The 17,637-nt window shown below is 38.1% G+C and overlaps 2 protein-coding genes across 2 annotated transcripts; both read right to left on the reverse strand.

Annotated features, from left to right (window-relative positions):
- Positions 1-275: 275 nt before the first annotated feature.
- On the reverse strand, positions 276-878 carry LOC144022901 (hepcidin-like). The gene is made up of 3 exons (XM_077528094.1): positions 731-878; positions 582-650; positions 276-501 (listed from the first exon to the last, which is right to left on the reverse strand). The coding sequence occupies exons 1-3, from the start codon at positions 818-820 to the stop codon at positions 400-402; spliced, it is 261 nt and encodes an 86-aa protein (XP_077384220.1). The 5' UTR covers positions 821-878; the 3' UTR covers positions 276-399.
- A 2,910-nt stretch (positions 879-3,788) lies between these two features.
- LOC144022788 (hepcidin-like) lies at positions 3,789-4,397 on the reverse strand. Its single transcript, XM_077527904.1, has 3 exons — positions 4,255-4,397; positions 4,107-4,175; positions 3,789-4,026 (listed from the first exon to the last, which is right to left on the reverse strand). The coding sequence occupies exons 1-3, from the start codon at positions 4,342-4,344 to the stop codon at positions 3,919-3,921; spliced, it is 267 nt and encodes an 88-aa protein (XP_077384030.1). The 5' UTR covers positions 4,345-4,397; the 3' UTR covers positions 3,789-3,918.
- Positions 4,398-17,637: the final 13,240 nt, after the last annotated feature.

A 17,637-nucleotide genomic window follows, 5' to 3' on the forward strand; every position in this document is an offset into this window, starting at 1 on the left:
TGATTTTACTTTATGTACAGAAATTTGTATGCAGCTGTGGTTGTTTAAAAGTCTTCTCTAAATAGAGTTAAGTTGCAATTTGGACAACTTGGTCCAATCAATTAACATTATGAAATCAGCCACGTTGATGGAACAAATGTCAGTTCTTCCAGCCACATTGAAGACATTTTGAGAATTAATAATTAATGAGGGATCAAGAAATAAATGTATGTCATTTGTGCACCCAAACAACACGTTGACACATTATACTGTTTATTGGTGTTTATTGTGCAAAGAGACATTTCACAAGTTCTTTTACTGACCATGTGGGCATCCTCAACTCTACCAAAGGGAAATGTTCACAGGCAGAACAAAAATTAGCAGATGCTTATTTTTCATTGATGTGACAATGCAGATGTTTCACCATTGGCAGCAGAGGCCACAGAAAGCCACATCACCACAGCAGTTACAGCAAAGGCGGCAAGGTCCATTGTGGCGTTTCTGCCTGCTGTTGCCTGCCACCTGCATGACATAAACAGGTCTCAAACACCCTTTTGAATTATCACTCATCTTGCTTGATGAATCCAAATAATGTGCTGTACCATCGATTGGTCGGCTGCAATCTCAGCAGCTGCGTCATCTCTTGCTTCCACCATATGTTGCTCAGGATCCTGTGATTTGAAAATGATGAATTTATGTCTTTGAAAAATAGTTAGCTCTGACAAGAAATGTATTTATTTCATGTCCTTACCTTATCATCAATAGAGAAGGCGCAATCCTCCTGAATAAAAAGGACGGCAAGCATGATGATCATGGCGACAGACAAACTAAAGGTCTTCATCGTCTCCCGGAGAATATGTGTTTGGTTAATTGTGATTGTGTTCTGTTTCTTTAGCACTGTTGAGTTAATCCTATCAGAAGTAGCAAAGACTGCTTTATATATACTGTGAATTTTTATAGTTACAGAGGGGACTCTTTCATCATACCTGGTAATATTTACTTGTTTCTTGAATGGACTTTGCATCCATCCTCGACTGGTGATTGAAACATGAGAGGGACTTTTTGGATTTCTGTGCTATCTTTGGCACAAATGTAAAACAATATTTTGTAAAACAATGTTTTGTGCCTTTGGGAATTGGATTGTGGTTAATGGTTATTAGGGAAAACATGGACAACGTGTTTTATGAAGAAATATTTCACTTTATCCAAGTACATCAAATCTTGCAGCTCGATCATATCTGGTACCAACAATGAGCAGGAACTCTCGTTCCATAGCAGGAAGTGACGGAACACCCTGAGTACACCCCCGCTTCTTCTTCATGCAGAAACATTTACATATACATTTAAAACAATTGTAAAAATGCAACTCTTTGTAATTTACATTGAGACATGATCGAGGTGAACAGGGGGAAAAAAATTCAGTGTTTCCCCAATTGGAGCTGTCTAGTGGCGGGCATGACAGTTCTTTTAAGTGAACTGAATCATTAGAGAACCGTTCAAAAGATTAATTCACTGAATCGTTCAACCGGCCTCTACCACCCTCCCAAAAGCCCGTGATCTGGTACTGGCAACGGAGGTTTCCTCAACCAGCAACCTTTGGTGGAGCCAGAGTCCGTTAGGATTACACAGTATTCGACTCGTAAACTAAAACATCAATTGTAACTGAATGCATGTAATGTACAATAAGGATAACAATGTTTCAAGTATAGGAAAAATGATGAATTAGGTTACTCTGTTAATGGGGAAGAAAAGCAGTTAGCCAACAGCTAGTTTAAACAGCGTTATATTCCCAACACTGATGATATTAAGGTGGAATCGTGGTCGTGACCAGTTTCTTGTCTGTTGGCAGTTCCTCTGTGTTGCACTTTCAGGAGCTTTGACTTCTGTGTACTGCGATTTCAAGAATCACATCTATGATGAACTAGTAAACATGAACAAAAACTCACCAAACGTTGCTCACTTTTCGGGCCTGTGTGAAAAATGTTGTATTTTAATGTTTCTTAAACATTTCTTAAATCTGAGTACTCAAATAGACACTGAGTATTTATTGAAATTAAGCATCAACCAAGTGTAAAATTCTTTTTATTATTATTTTATTTCTTGAATTTAAGCATCAACCAAGTGTCAAATGCTTTTTGGTACATGCAAAAATAAAATTCTGTAGCTAGATGCGTGTGCATGTACGTGCATAATATGATATCAAAATGGGCTGTGGCTCCGAGGGTTTTCTTTTGTTGGGAGGTGGTCCCAAATGGCTCTATGAGTTCAAAAGGTTGCCGAGCCCTGTGCTAATGGGTGAAATAGTGAAGCTTGCCACGCATGCTGCGGCACTCAAGTAGATACTCCTTCTGAGAGTTGAACTTTTCTGAGTTGAAGTCTACAATCCAGTATGCTCAGCACATCTTTAGCTTTCTCCTTTGACTCCTCGGTCGTGTTGGGACACGATTGTCCCTGATGCCAATTCTACCATATCATAAACCGTTGCGGATCAAGGTGATCATTGCAACAACCAGCTCCACCAATCTGAGACATTGCTTTTGCCACCATATGATTCTAGGTAGTTTGTTTATTTATTTATTTATTTATTTATTTATTTTAATGGGGTCGAGGCTCATTTCCAGATGCATATAGAAGTAGAAGAAAATACATTGCCCCGTGTTCAGAACATGAGATTCCATTAAGAACAAAGACATACTGGACAAGGAGACTTTCTATTTGCAAGTTTCATTACAAAACAGTTTTCCTGGACTTTTTATGTAGTTTTGTGGTTCTTTTTTTTTTTTTTTTTAAATACATTATTAAAAAAATTCTATTTAGTGCCCGTCCGGTTTTTGCTGTGAGTGAGGCCATATTTTAATGTTTACAGAGCAGAAATAAATTTTTCTCTATGAGCAATGTAACTATGCATAAAGATCCTTTTATTCCTGATTCAGATCTTTGGTTAAAAAAAATAAAATAAAAAAAGATCTTTAGTAGAGGGGGGGGCGAAAACTGTTCCTATTTGCTGCTGTTGATAATAATAATGTGGATAATATATAATACTCTATGTCAGCTGCATTTCACAATATAAGTCAATACATAAATGAATATCAATATGGCAATATGTGATTTGGACTATTGTTAATTATGCAATCTGTAAATCTATGTATGAATGTCCTTAACTCCAAAATTTACATGGTTTCAGCGTGCAATAATGCAATGCACTGTTTGGATGGCACTGTATTTTATAATAGATTAATCAATATTTCGCAACAGGACGCCCACCTCGGGTCACTATATATTTTCAAATGCATGACCATCCAATAGTTTCTGCCCCGTGCCACATGTCAGCAGACCCGTTGCTACTTGGAGGTACAAAGACCTGGCAGAGGTTCAACTGGGATTGACCTTTATCCTTTGTCCGTCTCTCACACAAAACGTTCAGGAAAGCCCCTTTGGTAATTTTTAAACCTCATCTTAAAATACCTGTGATTTGCTGGCAACCAGTCCAGGATGTACCCCACCTACTGCCCAGAGCCAGCTGTGATAGGCTCCAGCACCCCCCGCGACCCTTGTGAGGAATAAGCGGTCAAGAAAATGGATGGATGGATGGATGGATCTCTACATAAAGTTGATTTAAGATTTGATCATCTTGATCCAATCGATTAACATTATGAAATCTTAAACGTCGATCTGACAAATGCCAGTTCTTCCAGCCACATCTAAGAAATTTTCCTCATGAGAGATCAAGAAGTTAATATGTCATTTGTGCATTTCAATTGTACACCCCAACAACACGTTGACACATTTTACTGTTTATTGGTATTTATTGTGTGAAGAGACATTTCACAAGTTCTTTTACTGAGCATCCTCAACTCCAAATGCAAATGCTTCCAGGCAGAACAAAAATGAGCAGATGCTTATTTTTGCCTGATGTAACAATGTAGATGATTCCTGGAATCACCATCTCCATTCGCAGCAGACGCCGCAGAAATCCCGATTACCGCAGCAGTTACAGCAAAAGCGGCAAGGTCCACTGTGGCGTTTCTGCCTGTTGTTGCCTGCCACCTGTATGAACAACACAAGTCTTAAACACTCTTTTGAATTATCACTCATCCTGCTTGATGAATCAAAATACTGTGCTGTACCATCGATTGGTCCGCTGCGATCTCAGCAGCTGCGTCATCTCTTGCTTCCACCATATGCTGGTCAGGATCCTGTGATTTAAATATCAAGTATGAAAGGATGTCATTGTAAAATAGTTGGATCTAATAAGAAATTTATTTATTTCCTTACCCTATCATCAATGGAGAAGGCGCAACTCTCCTGAATAACAAGAAAGGCAAGCATGATGATCACTGCCACAGACAAACTGAAGGTCTTCATCGTCTTCCAAACAGGTGGTCTATGTGGTGTTTGTCAATTGCGTTTGTGTTCCGTTTCTTTAGCTCTGTTGAGTAAATCCTGTCAGAAGTAGCAAAGACTGCTTTATATATAGTTACCAAGGGGACTCTTTCATCATGCCTTGCAACATTTACCTGCTTCTCGAATGGACTTTGCGTCCCTCCTCAGCTGGTGTTTGGAACAAGAAAGGGGACTTTTACGGTTGCTCTGCTGTCTTTGGCAAAAATATCAATCCAGTTTTAACTGCCTACAAACTGGCCAGCTCCCATGAATGCCATGTGATCAAAAGGTTTTATGTATGTGTTATGTAGTGACATTATATATTGCTTTAAGGTAGCATGGTGAAACAGAGTTTAGCATTTCAACTGAACAGTTTTTAGGTTGGGATTTTACTTGTAGCTCTCCAGTCTGGCATTTGTATGTTCTAGCTGTACTTGGTTAGGTTTCTCCTGTTACGCTAGTTTCCTCTTATATTAAAAAAAAATATAAAAAAAAATAAAATAAAATAAAATAAAATAAAAAAAAAATCCGATAAGTTAGGTAGGTAAATTGTCCATGGACATGAATGTCAATGTGAATGGTTGTTTTTCTTTTTTGTGGCCTACAGTTCTTGGAGCCTAAACACAATGTTGTGCCAGAGTGTTTCTTGGTCTTTGGAAGTTTCTTCTAGGTCTCACTAGTACGTTGGCGCCTGCGTCCTACTGCATAAGTGTCTGGGACCACAAGTACCCTATGTATGGAGGCAGGAACACTCGGGTTCATATACATGATTACTGTAATGAGGAGGCATTGTTCATTCATGTTCTGTAAAATTATTTGATAATATATCATAATATACAACAATTTATGCAGAAAAAATCATAGATATAAATGAAAAATTACATTCAATTATTAAAAAAAATATTATATATTGTATTTATGGTAAATAGGAAATACTTGAATGTACAATGTCATATTCTAAAATATTCAATACAGTTTACATAATATGAATAAGATTTATTAACGCTTTCAAACATGTTTTCCAACACATTGAAACACAAAATAATTCTGAAAATAAATTAATAAAATATTTCCAACTAACTGTCCTTCGTTGTGGGTGTGTGTGTGCGTGCGTGTGTGTGTGTGTGTTGGGGGGGGACAACACCATAAAAAAATAATAATAATAAATAGGGCAGTAGTCCTATAGTGCAATGATATGAGTTCAATTGTCCCTGGACTTTTTATTTTCATGGAGTCTCAAGCCACTTTTTTTTTTTTTTTTGTACCGGTTCTACATCGGTTCGGCCTTGCTTGGTCCCAAGTCATCACTTTTCCATTAGACTTTTCCATTGTCATGCGGTTATAATGGAACTGCTTTTTCAGAAACTCCTTCAAGGTGGCTCTAAAACGCAAGTTGTCTGGGGCAAAGTGTGGTTGTGACATGATTGGCCGACAGATCGAAGCATTTAGACATCATGTGCAACACGCTTTGGTAACTTGGTGATGGAATGGCATTGTGATGACACAACTAAATCTGTATTGGTGATCTATGGTTAAATTGTTGATTAAATTGGTTAAAGTGGTGGCTTGGTGGCTTTGCAGTTTTGGGTTGAGGTTTTTTTTTTTTTTTTTGGTGGTTGGGGGGGGGGGTGTCACAGATTTGCCCTTTTAGTGAGGTGTCCACAAAAATCCTGTCATTGATAAGGCCGCTCGCTTGTTTTCTGCATTTTGGCCACTGCTTCCACTAATCTGTTTGGTTTCTGCCAAGCAAGACAGAAAAGGAGACAACCAAATGCTAGCAAAACGGCATGAAGAACACCACACATTGATGGCTGCCTTTAAGATGGATTTAGAAAAACATAACTGGACTAAGGTCTATTCAAACAATGACGCCAATATTGCATACAGTGCATTTCAGTCCACCATTATCTCTTTATGTAATAAACATTGTCCATTCGGTAAAAAATTATAAGAAAGTATAAAGGTCCAAATAAGGCATGGATGACGAAGGGGATAGAGAATGCATGAAACAAGAAAAATATTATAAACAAAGATTTATTAAATTGAGAACTCTGGAAGCTGAAACAAAGGAAAGTTATTGAAATGCAGTTTAAAAATTGATATACCTTGTAAACTGTAGCAACAAAATCAGACTAGGTCACTAAGATGACCTTTTAGCCAACATATTAGTTAAATTCAGTGAGGAAACCCCTGATGGTATGTTTTGATGTATTGAAACATGAAAAGAAAATATTGGTTGACCAATGCTGGATTTTCCTGGCATGTTTGTTTTGGCCCCTTTCTGTGTGGTGTTCACATTTCTTATCAATACTTGAGCCAAATCAATCAGGAGGTTCTAACCCAGTCTTGGTCACTGACCCCATCTGACTCCATTTGCACTTTCACTTGATGCATCTGTTCTCTCTTCCCTGCCCTTAAATTACGAGTTTACTACCATCTCAATTTAAACAAAAAATCTTTCATGTAATTCAAATCACAACTCAAAACACCTGTTTAATAATGGCGACTCAACCTAATGCCATTTTGTTCTGCCGTGTTCTTTTGCTGTTTTTTTTTAAGTTTATGTCTTTCAATCCACAACCATCCAAAATACACAAATAGAGTAAAGATGGGCAGACTGAACATGAAAAAAAAAAAGAGAGAGAAAAGGTGTCCTACATGCTAGCGAATTGCAGGACAATCTGTCACACTCACATTAACATCTATCAGCAATTTTGAGTCTTCAAGACTTTTTTTTTTTTTTTTTTTTTTAGGAATGTGGCAGGAAGGCAGAGTATATGGAGAAAACTCCATACAGGAGGCCCTGGGCTCAGATTAAAATCCAGAAACACTCAACTATGAAGCAGATGTGCTAATCATACACCACAGTGCTGCCCATACCACAGATATAATGTAATATTATTGAATCTCAATTTCCTTGGAAACTACATTGACGCTACGCTTCATAGGCTGCAATTCTCAATGCCCACTCTTTATTCCAGACTGTTGGTCAGAGTGATGCACATTTGAGATCACTGCTGATTTAGTCAGGCAGTTTTACACCCAGTTCTTTTAACCATGAACAAGCATTTACACGATGGGGGACAAATGATATATTTTGTCAAATGGAATTTGGGAATTGCCCTGCCGACCCAAAACGGTGCGCAGTCACAGTAAATTAGTGTTTGCTGCAAAGCGAAACGTGTACATTTTGCCAGAACTCTGCTGGCTTAGGACCAATCGGGAACCCGCTATACCGCACAGTGGAAGAGAGAGAGCCACAGGAGATACTGAACCAGTGGCAAAAGGAAGCCTACTGTCAGCGAGAGTCTGCAAAACCCAGACTTCACCCTCTGACAACTTGGAAATATCCATTTTAATAAGGTGGAAAAGTGGATTTGGCCAGACGTCCTCATTCCTCCCATGGAAACTCATCTGTCCTGGTGTGAGGCGACACCCTCAGTGACTTTTAACTAAAGGGTTGGGTGCAGACTGCTGCGGATCAGTATGGCCCACAAAATGAATCTGCAATTTGGTCCTCTGGTTTCTTTGAAAATGACTTAACTTGAGAGCTTCTTTGAAAGCTACAGGTTGTTTGCGAGTGCTATAAATCAGCTGTTTATTCCTTCATGTTTGTTTGAATCATCGTTCCATGTTAAATCTCCCCTTGGGACTCAATGTTTGAGTTAATCTGGAAACCACCCTTGGAAGCAAAATACTATGGGAAAACATTTAACAACAGATTTAGCCAATATGCTCATTTATTGAGGCCAGAGCTTATCTGCAAGACCACTGAACTATTGGCATACACTCCAAGTCTCATATCATGATGTTACTAAAACAAATAATGTTTTAAGGTTAAGCTGATGGGAAGGGGCACCTTATCTACCAGCCCAGCACCATGCAGATGATCAATCAATATCTTTTGGAAACACGGGTCGTTATGTAACAAAGTTATTTCCTAAATTTCGTAATGTCGTCAAAAGTCAACAAATATGTTCTGAGAAATTGCAGCATTTAAGTCCTTTTTCAATCAAATGCTTAAAAACATACATTTGGTGTGGGTTCTAGTCTTTAATTTTGTTTTCCAAATTATTATTTAACCATGAATCACAAACGCTTTAGTCCAATATTGGTTAACTTGAATTTAAATGTTTTCTGAAGGATCCGTTAAAGGAAGCCACTGCCTTTTTTTATGATTTGGATTATAATGGGGTCTTATTTAAAACACATGGATGCCGTAATATTCAGCAGCTGCACCACTCTGCCTCTGGGGCATTCTTTGTTCGGCATGGAGGAGGGAAAAAAAGGGGGAAAGGAAAAAGAACAACTTCCACATGCTAACATTTACACAGTGATTTCTTTTAATTGCACTCTACTTTTTAATTTACCCAGGACTAATGCTTTTAAAAGTGGGACTGGAGGCATTTTATTGAAGTCATGCCTAACGCCGGACCAAATGTTCCTGATTGCTGTGGCCTTTTAGCCTGGCTCTTTTCTACCTGACAACCGGTGTTATTCCCTTCGTTCACTTTGTCAAACATGTCATACTGCATTTGGAATCGGAATAGCAAATGGTAACGTGGACTGGGTGAGCTTCCTCCAGGCCCCCTTCTTCAAAGAATTCTGATAAATGCACAGTCCTTCTACTGTATCGGGGAAATGGCAAAGCCAAAAGGTTTCCAAGTGGGGTTGAACTGGAAACACTGAAGGTACAAGTTGCTTTTTAACGGGTCAGAAAAGAATGTTAAACAGATCCCAATCTAAGCAGCCAGAGGGTAGGAGTAATATTTACTCAAACACTTCCAGTCATTAGAAGGCAACTGTCAAACCAGTGAAAGCAGACGCAGGGCTTAGCCGCTTAAATATTTTAGGCTTTGCCACATCTGACAATGCAGGGCATGTTTTAAAACATGCATGTGACGCTTGATTTAACAAGTCAGTATTGATGTTTAAATAGAAGTGACTTTTTTCCCTCTCTGATAAAACACTAAACCTTTTATCTTCATGTAGACACATCTAGAAGAAACTGTTATGTACTCCCAAAACGCAGACACAAATAAGGTTTTTACTATTTATTCACGTAACTTGACTAAATGAAAAACAACGAGAATGCATCGAGAATCACATACGCCAAGCCCCCCTTGGGCAGCAGAGAAGCACAGAGAAACAGTGAGCAATAATCCGGCAAAATACACACAATTCTCAGACTCATATAGGCAAGGCAAGGCAAGGCAAGTTTATTTGTATAGCACATTTCATACACAAGGCAACTCAATGTGCTTTACACGAGGAAAGACAACACATAAGCATCAAAAAACAGTAGTTAACATTCAGATGAAGAAAAATAAATGAAATTAGGTTACAAAATTTACTAAAAAGAACATACAATAACAATCTTAAAACATTATTCAACAAACTTTAAAACATTTAACATAAGGAAGTTTAAAATAATTAAAAAAACACTTAATTAAAGCTGTTTAAAAGTCCCTAATCAAAAGTATAAGAAAAAAAGCAAAGTTTTTAACCTGGATTTAAAAGCATTTACACTCGGGGCTGACTTCACTTCTGTTGGTAGCCTATTCCATCTGTGTGCAGCATAATAGCTAAATGCAGCTTCACCATGTTTGCTTCGAACTCTGGGTTCCACTAGTTGGCCCAAGTCTGTAGATCTCAGAGCCCTGCTGGGTTTGTACTTGGAATTGGAATGTTGTCATATAGACAGTCAATCAATCTCATTGGTTGTGGCTAGACATGTGAGTACCAGTACTGCCATGGAATTCTCTGATTGGCTGTTAACCCAGTAATTACAGATAGTTCCTGACATCAACAAACAATATCATATAGCATAAAAGATTCCTCAGTAACACGATTAAAGATTCCTGACATCACAAAGTTCTTACAGAGAGTTCCAAACATCATATAACATCACACAGCCTAAAACTAGTTGAAACTAGATTAACAGGTCATGAACTCAAACTCAGCCCAGGCGTGACCCCAGAAATGAGACAAGACCCAAACATTACTCCTGTATGACTCGAGACAAAACCCAAACATACCTCTTGCATGACTCGAATCATGACAGAAGCATGAATTTTATGAACCCTCATGAACAAATTATAATGTATTTTTTTTCTGTCCGGTTTATTCCAAAGAACCTTGAGGGTATATTTCATTCTAAATGCCAATGTTTATTAAGAACATTCACATGCACAGTATACTCTTGAAAGTTTCCATTTGGTCGACTTTGTTCACACAAGCTGAAGATCAAACAGTCTCAGAATTTCAGCAAAATAGTTATGTGGTTGGTTGGACATTGGAATGTTGTCAAAATAATAACATTTCTACTTGGACGTTATCATGGTCACGTTGTAGTAATGTTCACGCTGGTTATAATCTGGAGAGAACTTTAAAGCTACCCCAGTAATTACAGATAGTTCCTGACATCAACAAACAATATCATATAGCATAAAAGATTCCTCAGTAACACGATTAAAGATTCCTGACATCACAAAGTTCTTACAGAGAGTTCCAAACATCATATAACATCACACAGCCTAAAACTAGTTGAAACTAGATTAACAGGTCATGAACTCAAACTCAGCCCAGGCGTGACCCCAGAAATGAGACAAGACCCAAACATTACTCCTGTATGACTCGAGACAAAACCCAAACATACCTCTTGCATGACTCGAATCATGACAGAAGCATGAATTTTATGAACCCTCATGAACAAATTATAATGTATTTTTTTTCTGTCCGGTTTATTCCAAAGAACCTTGAGGGTATATTTCATTCTAAATGCCAATGTTTATTAAGAACATTCACATGCACAGTATACTCTTGAAAGTTTCCATTTGGTCGACTTTGTTCACACAAGCTGAAGATCAAACAGTCTCAGAATTTCAGCAAAATAGTTATGTGGTTGGTTGGACATTGGAATGTTGTCAAAATAATAACATTTCTACTTGGACGTTATCATGGTCACGTTGTAGTAATGTTCACGCTGGTTATAATCTGGAGAGAACTTTAAAGCTACACGGGCAGCCGTGACCAAGTGTTTAAGATTGTTGTCTGCGATTGTGAGGATCCCAGCTAAAGCTGTCAACCGGTAGAAGAAAGTTGGCCTGTCAGCTTGACAGATTTTAGGAGCTTGAGGCAATAGCCACCCGGACCTATGGCTATGGTGCCTTTGGGCAAGACACCGATTCACCGGGTGCGTAAGTAGCTGCTCCAGTGTGTGAAAGGAAAGCACCAGCTAGGGGGTGCTATAGTTCTGTAAGAAATCTGTGAAGATCCAGTTAAGCCATTTCAGAGGGGCGGACTGGCCATCAGGAACTTCACAAGGTTCCCAAACAGCTGCTCCATTTTCATGCCGGGTGCTATTAAATCATAATTGGCACTCCCTTTCCCCAGCGATGACAGCTAAATAGTAGGGGTGGGACAAAAAACCGATTCGACCGAACCATCGGTCGTCAAGGGGAGCTAAACGGCCGTATCGGTAGCAGACTTGTCAACCGATACAAAATCCGCGGGGAATCCTTAGATACATTGCTTGTAAAGCTGTGGACCGGATATCCCGTTGCTGTGAATCGGTTGCGAGTGAGGCTTTATGGTTTTCATAACAATAGCAAGAGTTCTGCGCCGTGCTCTACTTGTTTTGTTTACATTTCAGTCGCATCACTATTCAAGCTACTTCCGTGTTTACAGAGAGCTAGCAAAGTAGCGCTCAGAGACGCTTCATTCCCCGGATGTTGTAAACATAATGCAAAGACGTTTCGCACCTATTTTTGGGGGGAGGGGGGCCGCCTACCGTCAACGCCGTGCTCGCGACACGGCACGCGCGCAGTCGCGCACAACGAGTGATAACATGCAAATGGAGACAGTTAGCAGAAGCCGGTGCCTCACATCTCGGTATTTCCCATTGCTATCGAGTCCTCTCGGTGCACTTGTATGTCCCGGGCCGGCGTTGGTACTGCGCGCGAGCCAAAAAGAATAACTCCCGTGACGATCCAATGCATGGATTCAAACGACACGGGTATGTCCCACAGCTAAGCTAAAAGCACACTGCAAGTATCTCATTTCTCAGTTTGTGGCTCCCTGTCAACGTATACAACTAGCATGAGCAGCAGATAGGAGAACTGAGACGTGCCCGCGATTACGTCATCAAACTCAAAATGAACGACAGCCCAAAAAACAAAACATAAACAGTGGTGATTCTGTGGTCATCATTGTGTCTCAGATTAAAAAAACAAAAAAGATGTCATACATTAACCAAAAATGAATGTGATGGCAAAGAAAAACAAAAATTGTTAAAAACAAAAATTGTTGATAAAAAGGGAAGGGCACTTTTGGAAATATTTTTGGATATATTAAGTGGTTAAAATGTGTTTGATAGATTTATTGTTCCATAAGGTGGCTTCATATTTCTTTTGGCTGGACGGTAGGTTTATTTCATGTCTTAAATTTATGTTTCTGAAATACTTCACAATGTGGACATATTCTGTTTAATTGTGTTGGTGTCTTTTTAAAGGTTAAATATTTATATTTCAAATTGAATTATCAGCCTTTTGTTTTTCTGATTTTGAATAAAAAAAAAAAAACAATTATAACTGTCAATAACGACTAATAAATATTTAAACTGATACATTTTTCAGTCATATCGCCCAGCCCTTTGTTCCGGTCCATTTAAATAATTGATTCAATATATAAAAATATAGAAGACATTGTTGTTGTTCTTTTTTAACACATTTGTAGATACTGTAAAAATTTGTGGTGTTTTAAGATTAATGTTTACAAACAACAAATGTCACTATAAGTTTTGAATATTGAAATTAATCGTATCGAATCGAAAATTGTATCGTTCCCAAACTTAATCGAACCGTATCGAACCGTTCTGTTCTGAAAGATAATCGTTTTTCAATCGAATCCCAACTTGTGTATCGAGATACATATCGAATCGGCCTCATATCAGAGATTCCCACCCCTACTAAATAGTTATCGCATGATCATCCCCGTCGACAAATACGTTGACGGCATATGTCCGTCATCTCGTACATAGACGAAGATTTTCCTGGCAGAGGGAAAAAAAATTGTGTCCCGTATGTATATAGCAATAAAGATGATTCTTAGTCTACAATAATAGATACATTTCCGAGAATTTGTGAGTTTGTATACTGTAATTCATCTTTGTTGTCAAACTTTGTACTCGTTGACTTTTAAAGAAAATAAACAGGTGCCTTATTAAAACCATGCTAATGGTTCCATACAGAACATATGATGACCATTAAAATAATTCACATCATTTTCACTGTGCTATAATCACAGCACAACAAACTGTTTTCAACAAAATTAAATATTGTTGTGTTTAGTGGTGGGAGGTTTGGAATGTGGAGCCAAATAACAAAAATAAGTAGGCAGAGACAAAAGAAATTCTCAGCTGAGAAATGAGGTCTAGAAATTAAAAACAGTCTATCTATTCACAATGAATAAATATAACCAAATGAGAAACAGTTAGTTCATTAGCATGAGCAAATGTGATGTCACAGGTGCAAGAATATGAAAGCTAACATTCAATCAAAGATTTTCTTTGGGTGTTCCGGTTTCCCCCACATTAAAAAAACATCGAAGGTTCATTCCCAGAAAGTTCCAGTTACCTAAATACTGACACAAGATCTGAATTTGATCTCTGCGTGATGGTTTCTGCCCAGTGCTCTATCATGGCTAAATTCAAAGAACAACATTGTGCATTGTAAATAAAGTTCAATTCAAATTTTTATTTTACTTCTTAAAAAAAAAAAAGAAAGAAAAAAAAGAAAGAAATGACGGGGGACAAAAAGAAGTACAACTTTTGATATCTGCCCCTGATCAACACAAAATGAATGACAGTAAGCAGTCAGTCAGTTAATCTGAGGCCACACCAGCAAATTCCAAGTCAAATTGTCACCAAATACTTATTCACTCTGTTGGAATTTTTTTTAGTACATTTTAACATTCTGCATTGCTGTTAAGTTTGTAATAAAAACAATTATTTCATTAAAGGAGACAGTCGTCCAAAAAATACGACCACATAGGTGTTTTGAAAAGGTGTCAAATTACGAAGTGTTAGGTATTTTAGTTTAGCGACCTCTAGCGGTCATGTTCAATAGCACAAACATACTAAAGAGAGTATGTTTCCTACAACCTGTGCCTTTTCCCAATCTCAACCATTCGTGTAGTGATTGTTTTAGTGTTGACTACATATTTTCTTACATATTTTCTTTGTGTTGAGTTTAATGTTTTCTAACGATCTACATTACCTCTCTGTGCCTTTTCCTAATCTCAGCCATTAGTGTCCCATGTAAAGACGTAACATGTACTGTACAACCTCACTGTCCTATCCCCAACTATTAGACTAAAAATGAACATGGTGATTGTTACTGGACGGTTACATGGTGAAACGATCAAGATGGTCGTTGGAGGACTTGTTGCACTAAAGGGAAGGGGAGATTACATTCATGTCCTGAGAGGTGCGACTCTTCACATTAGTTGTAAAAACAGCAGATTTTGCTGTGTACATTCCATTATTTCATTACTGATGTTGTTAAATGAGGTCTGTCAGAAAAGTTTCGGGACTGCTGCAACAAAAGATATAGTTCAAATCCAAACTACAAGTTGTCCTGTCAACACGTTTGCCTCTTCGTGCACACTGACCACAGGATCTAATCTAAGACGTTCATGGTTGATCTTCTGGCCTACAAGTAGAGGGGAAAATTCATAGTTTGTAGTTATTTTCATAAAATGTGATTAATAACAGTAACCTCAAGACACTACTGGGGTGAAAATAAATTAATTTAGCTATTGTTTTGTTTTTTTCTTTTCTTTTTTTATGTCACCTTATATGTCTGCTGTGGTGGAACAGCCATGCTTGATCCCATCCATCCATCCATCCATCCATCCATCCATCCATCCATCCATCCATCCATCCATCCATTTACTTGACCGCTTATTCCTCACAAGGGTCGCGGGGGGTGCTGGCGCCTATCTCAGCTGGCTCTGGGCAGTAGGCGGGGGACACCCTGGACTGGTTTGCTTGATCCCTATTTTCAAAAAATATTGATGATTTAAAGCGGTATTTGGTAAACACACACATTTCATGATAGTCCAATGCAAATGTAATTTGAACAAAAACATTTATTAAACTTTCAGAGGGAAAAAAAAATCAATGACAGGCATTCAAATTTTGCTACAGCTTTGTTGAAAGAATCAAATGACAGAGCTAATGGTGGTAGCCCAATGAAATCCTAAAAAAGTGCAGAACAAGAAAGACAAACAGCGTCATAGCAACCATTTTGCATAATTCACATGCATTGCAATTTGAAGTCTGCCCAAACAAGACTCATCCCAAAAAAAACAAAAAAAAAACAAGACTCATCCAACCAATAAGCTTGTCTTTATACAACCATAATAACAATATGTAATTGTTGTGACGCGTTAAAAAATTCAAACATTCGTCAGTAATAACATTCTGCATTTTGTGATTAGCTGTTGTGTGGATGAAACACATGGTAACGCTTAAGACCACAATCCCTCTGGTGTATTGCTATAACATAACAAGGTTCCCTCCAGTGGCATTAAAGAGAAATTGTACCCCCAAAATTTCTTTACAATATTATGCACTATCCATCCCCACTTGTCTAAATATGGAATTGTGATTAATATTGCATTTGTGGAATATGATTTCAGTGGCAAAACACAGCCATATATTTATCCATCTCAGGAGACGCTCCATTTTGCCACTTGCTGTCGACTGAAAATGACAGCACAGTTCCTGAGGGCTTAGGTAATGACCAATCACGCCTCACCTGATTTTTGAGTTTGGACATGTGACGTTTGCAAGTTGATCTGTGATTGGTTGTCACCTGAGTCCTGCGCAACTGTGATGTCATTATCAGTCAACAGCAAGTGGCAAAATGGCCGCTCCCCCCTAGGATGGATTTAAAAACGGTTTGCTTTTGCTGCTGTATTCATATTCCACAAATACAATATTAAAATAACACATGTTATAATCACTCAAATGTTGTAAATACAAATAGAAAAGTTCCTGAATTATCTTAAAGTGCAAGAAGTCAGGTAATTCGTAAAATAAAATGCTTATTCAATTCCTGTGAACAGTAAATTTCGAAGAAAACAGCACAATACAAAAAGACATTTAGGCCTTTAAAATTCTATTTTCTTATTAATTTATGGGGGAAAAGACATTAAAATATTTGATTTATGGTTTTATGAATCAATATTGGGTATGACAAGGAAAATCGATGAATTGATTTCTTAAACCCAACCTTAATTCATATACACATAGCCTACAAACACTTCTGGCTGCCCGGCTCGAAGGCAGCTTGCTTTCATGCGCTGAAATAGAACCCGCAAAAATGGCATGTTTGTCCAACCATTAACGAACATTGCATGCTCAAAGAAAGTGAGCCATTTCCAACAACAATTTAGTTTGGGAAATATTTTTAAATTAATTTTATGAATAGACACTTGTCAAGGTTCTTTTTAGAGCTGAAACATAAGCTTTTGGTTCTATGTAAACAAAATAGTGCTTGTTCCCTAAACATTTCTTGTTAACATAACACTATAGTATTTCTACAAACGTAACATGGAGTTAGTGGCAGCGGAATGTTGCTAAACACCATTAGTGGCTGCTATTTTCTGACGAATCACTGCTCTGAATGAACACAAACGCCTGATTAGAGGGGTTAAATGAAAAAGTGAGTGTTTATGATCGCAGATCACCACCTTTGCTGTAGCGGCGACTCTAATTACGTCGTTACACACACTGCTCTTCAAAGGCTCCAGTTACACTGGATACACACGCAGATTTCCAATATCTATTCACATAGATAACAACAAGCAACTGATGTAAAACTGACGCTTACGTCATGTCTCACTGTCCCGTATTCAATATTCATCAACACCACTAAAATTTCCATTCAAGGGCATATGATGCCGCCTCACATAGTCAAATAACCTGTGGTTAAAAAAAAAAAAAATCATGTCGCCATGATTATCATAATTATTCTTAATCACCATTCATTTTCAGTTTCACAAGAGCCCACAAGATCAAACGTGAGTATTTTGAGCATTTCCCAATGCCTACAACATGGCTCCCATCAATTGTAAGTAATGGAAACAATATGAGGCATATCTAAGCTCACTGTTACTGAACCATCACAGCATTCTGGAGATATGATAAGAATGTGAACTTGCTTTTTCCTACAACCTTTTCTCAGCAAATGCTGGAGCGTGCTTGCT

Source organism: Festucalex cinctus, chromosome 7, assembly GCF_051991245.1.
Source record: "Festucalex cinctus isolate MCC-2025b chromosome 7, RoL_Fcin_1.0, whole genome shotgun sequence".
Classification (NCBI taxonomy): domain Eukaryota; kingdom Metazoa; phylum Chordata; class Actinopteri; order Syngnathiformes; family Syngnathidae; genus Festucalex; species Festucalex cinctus.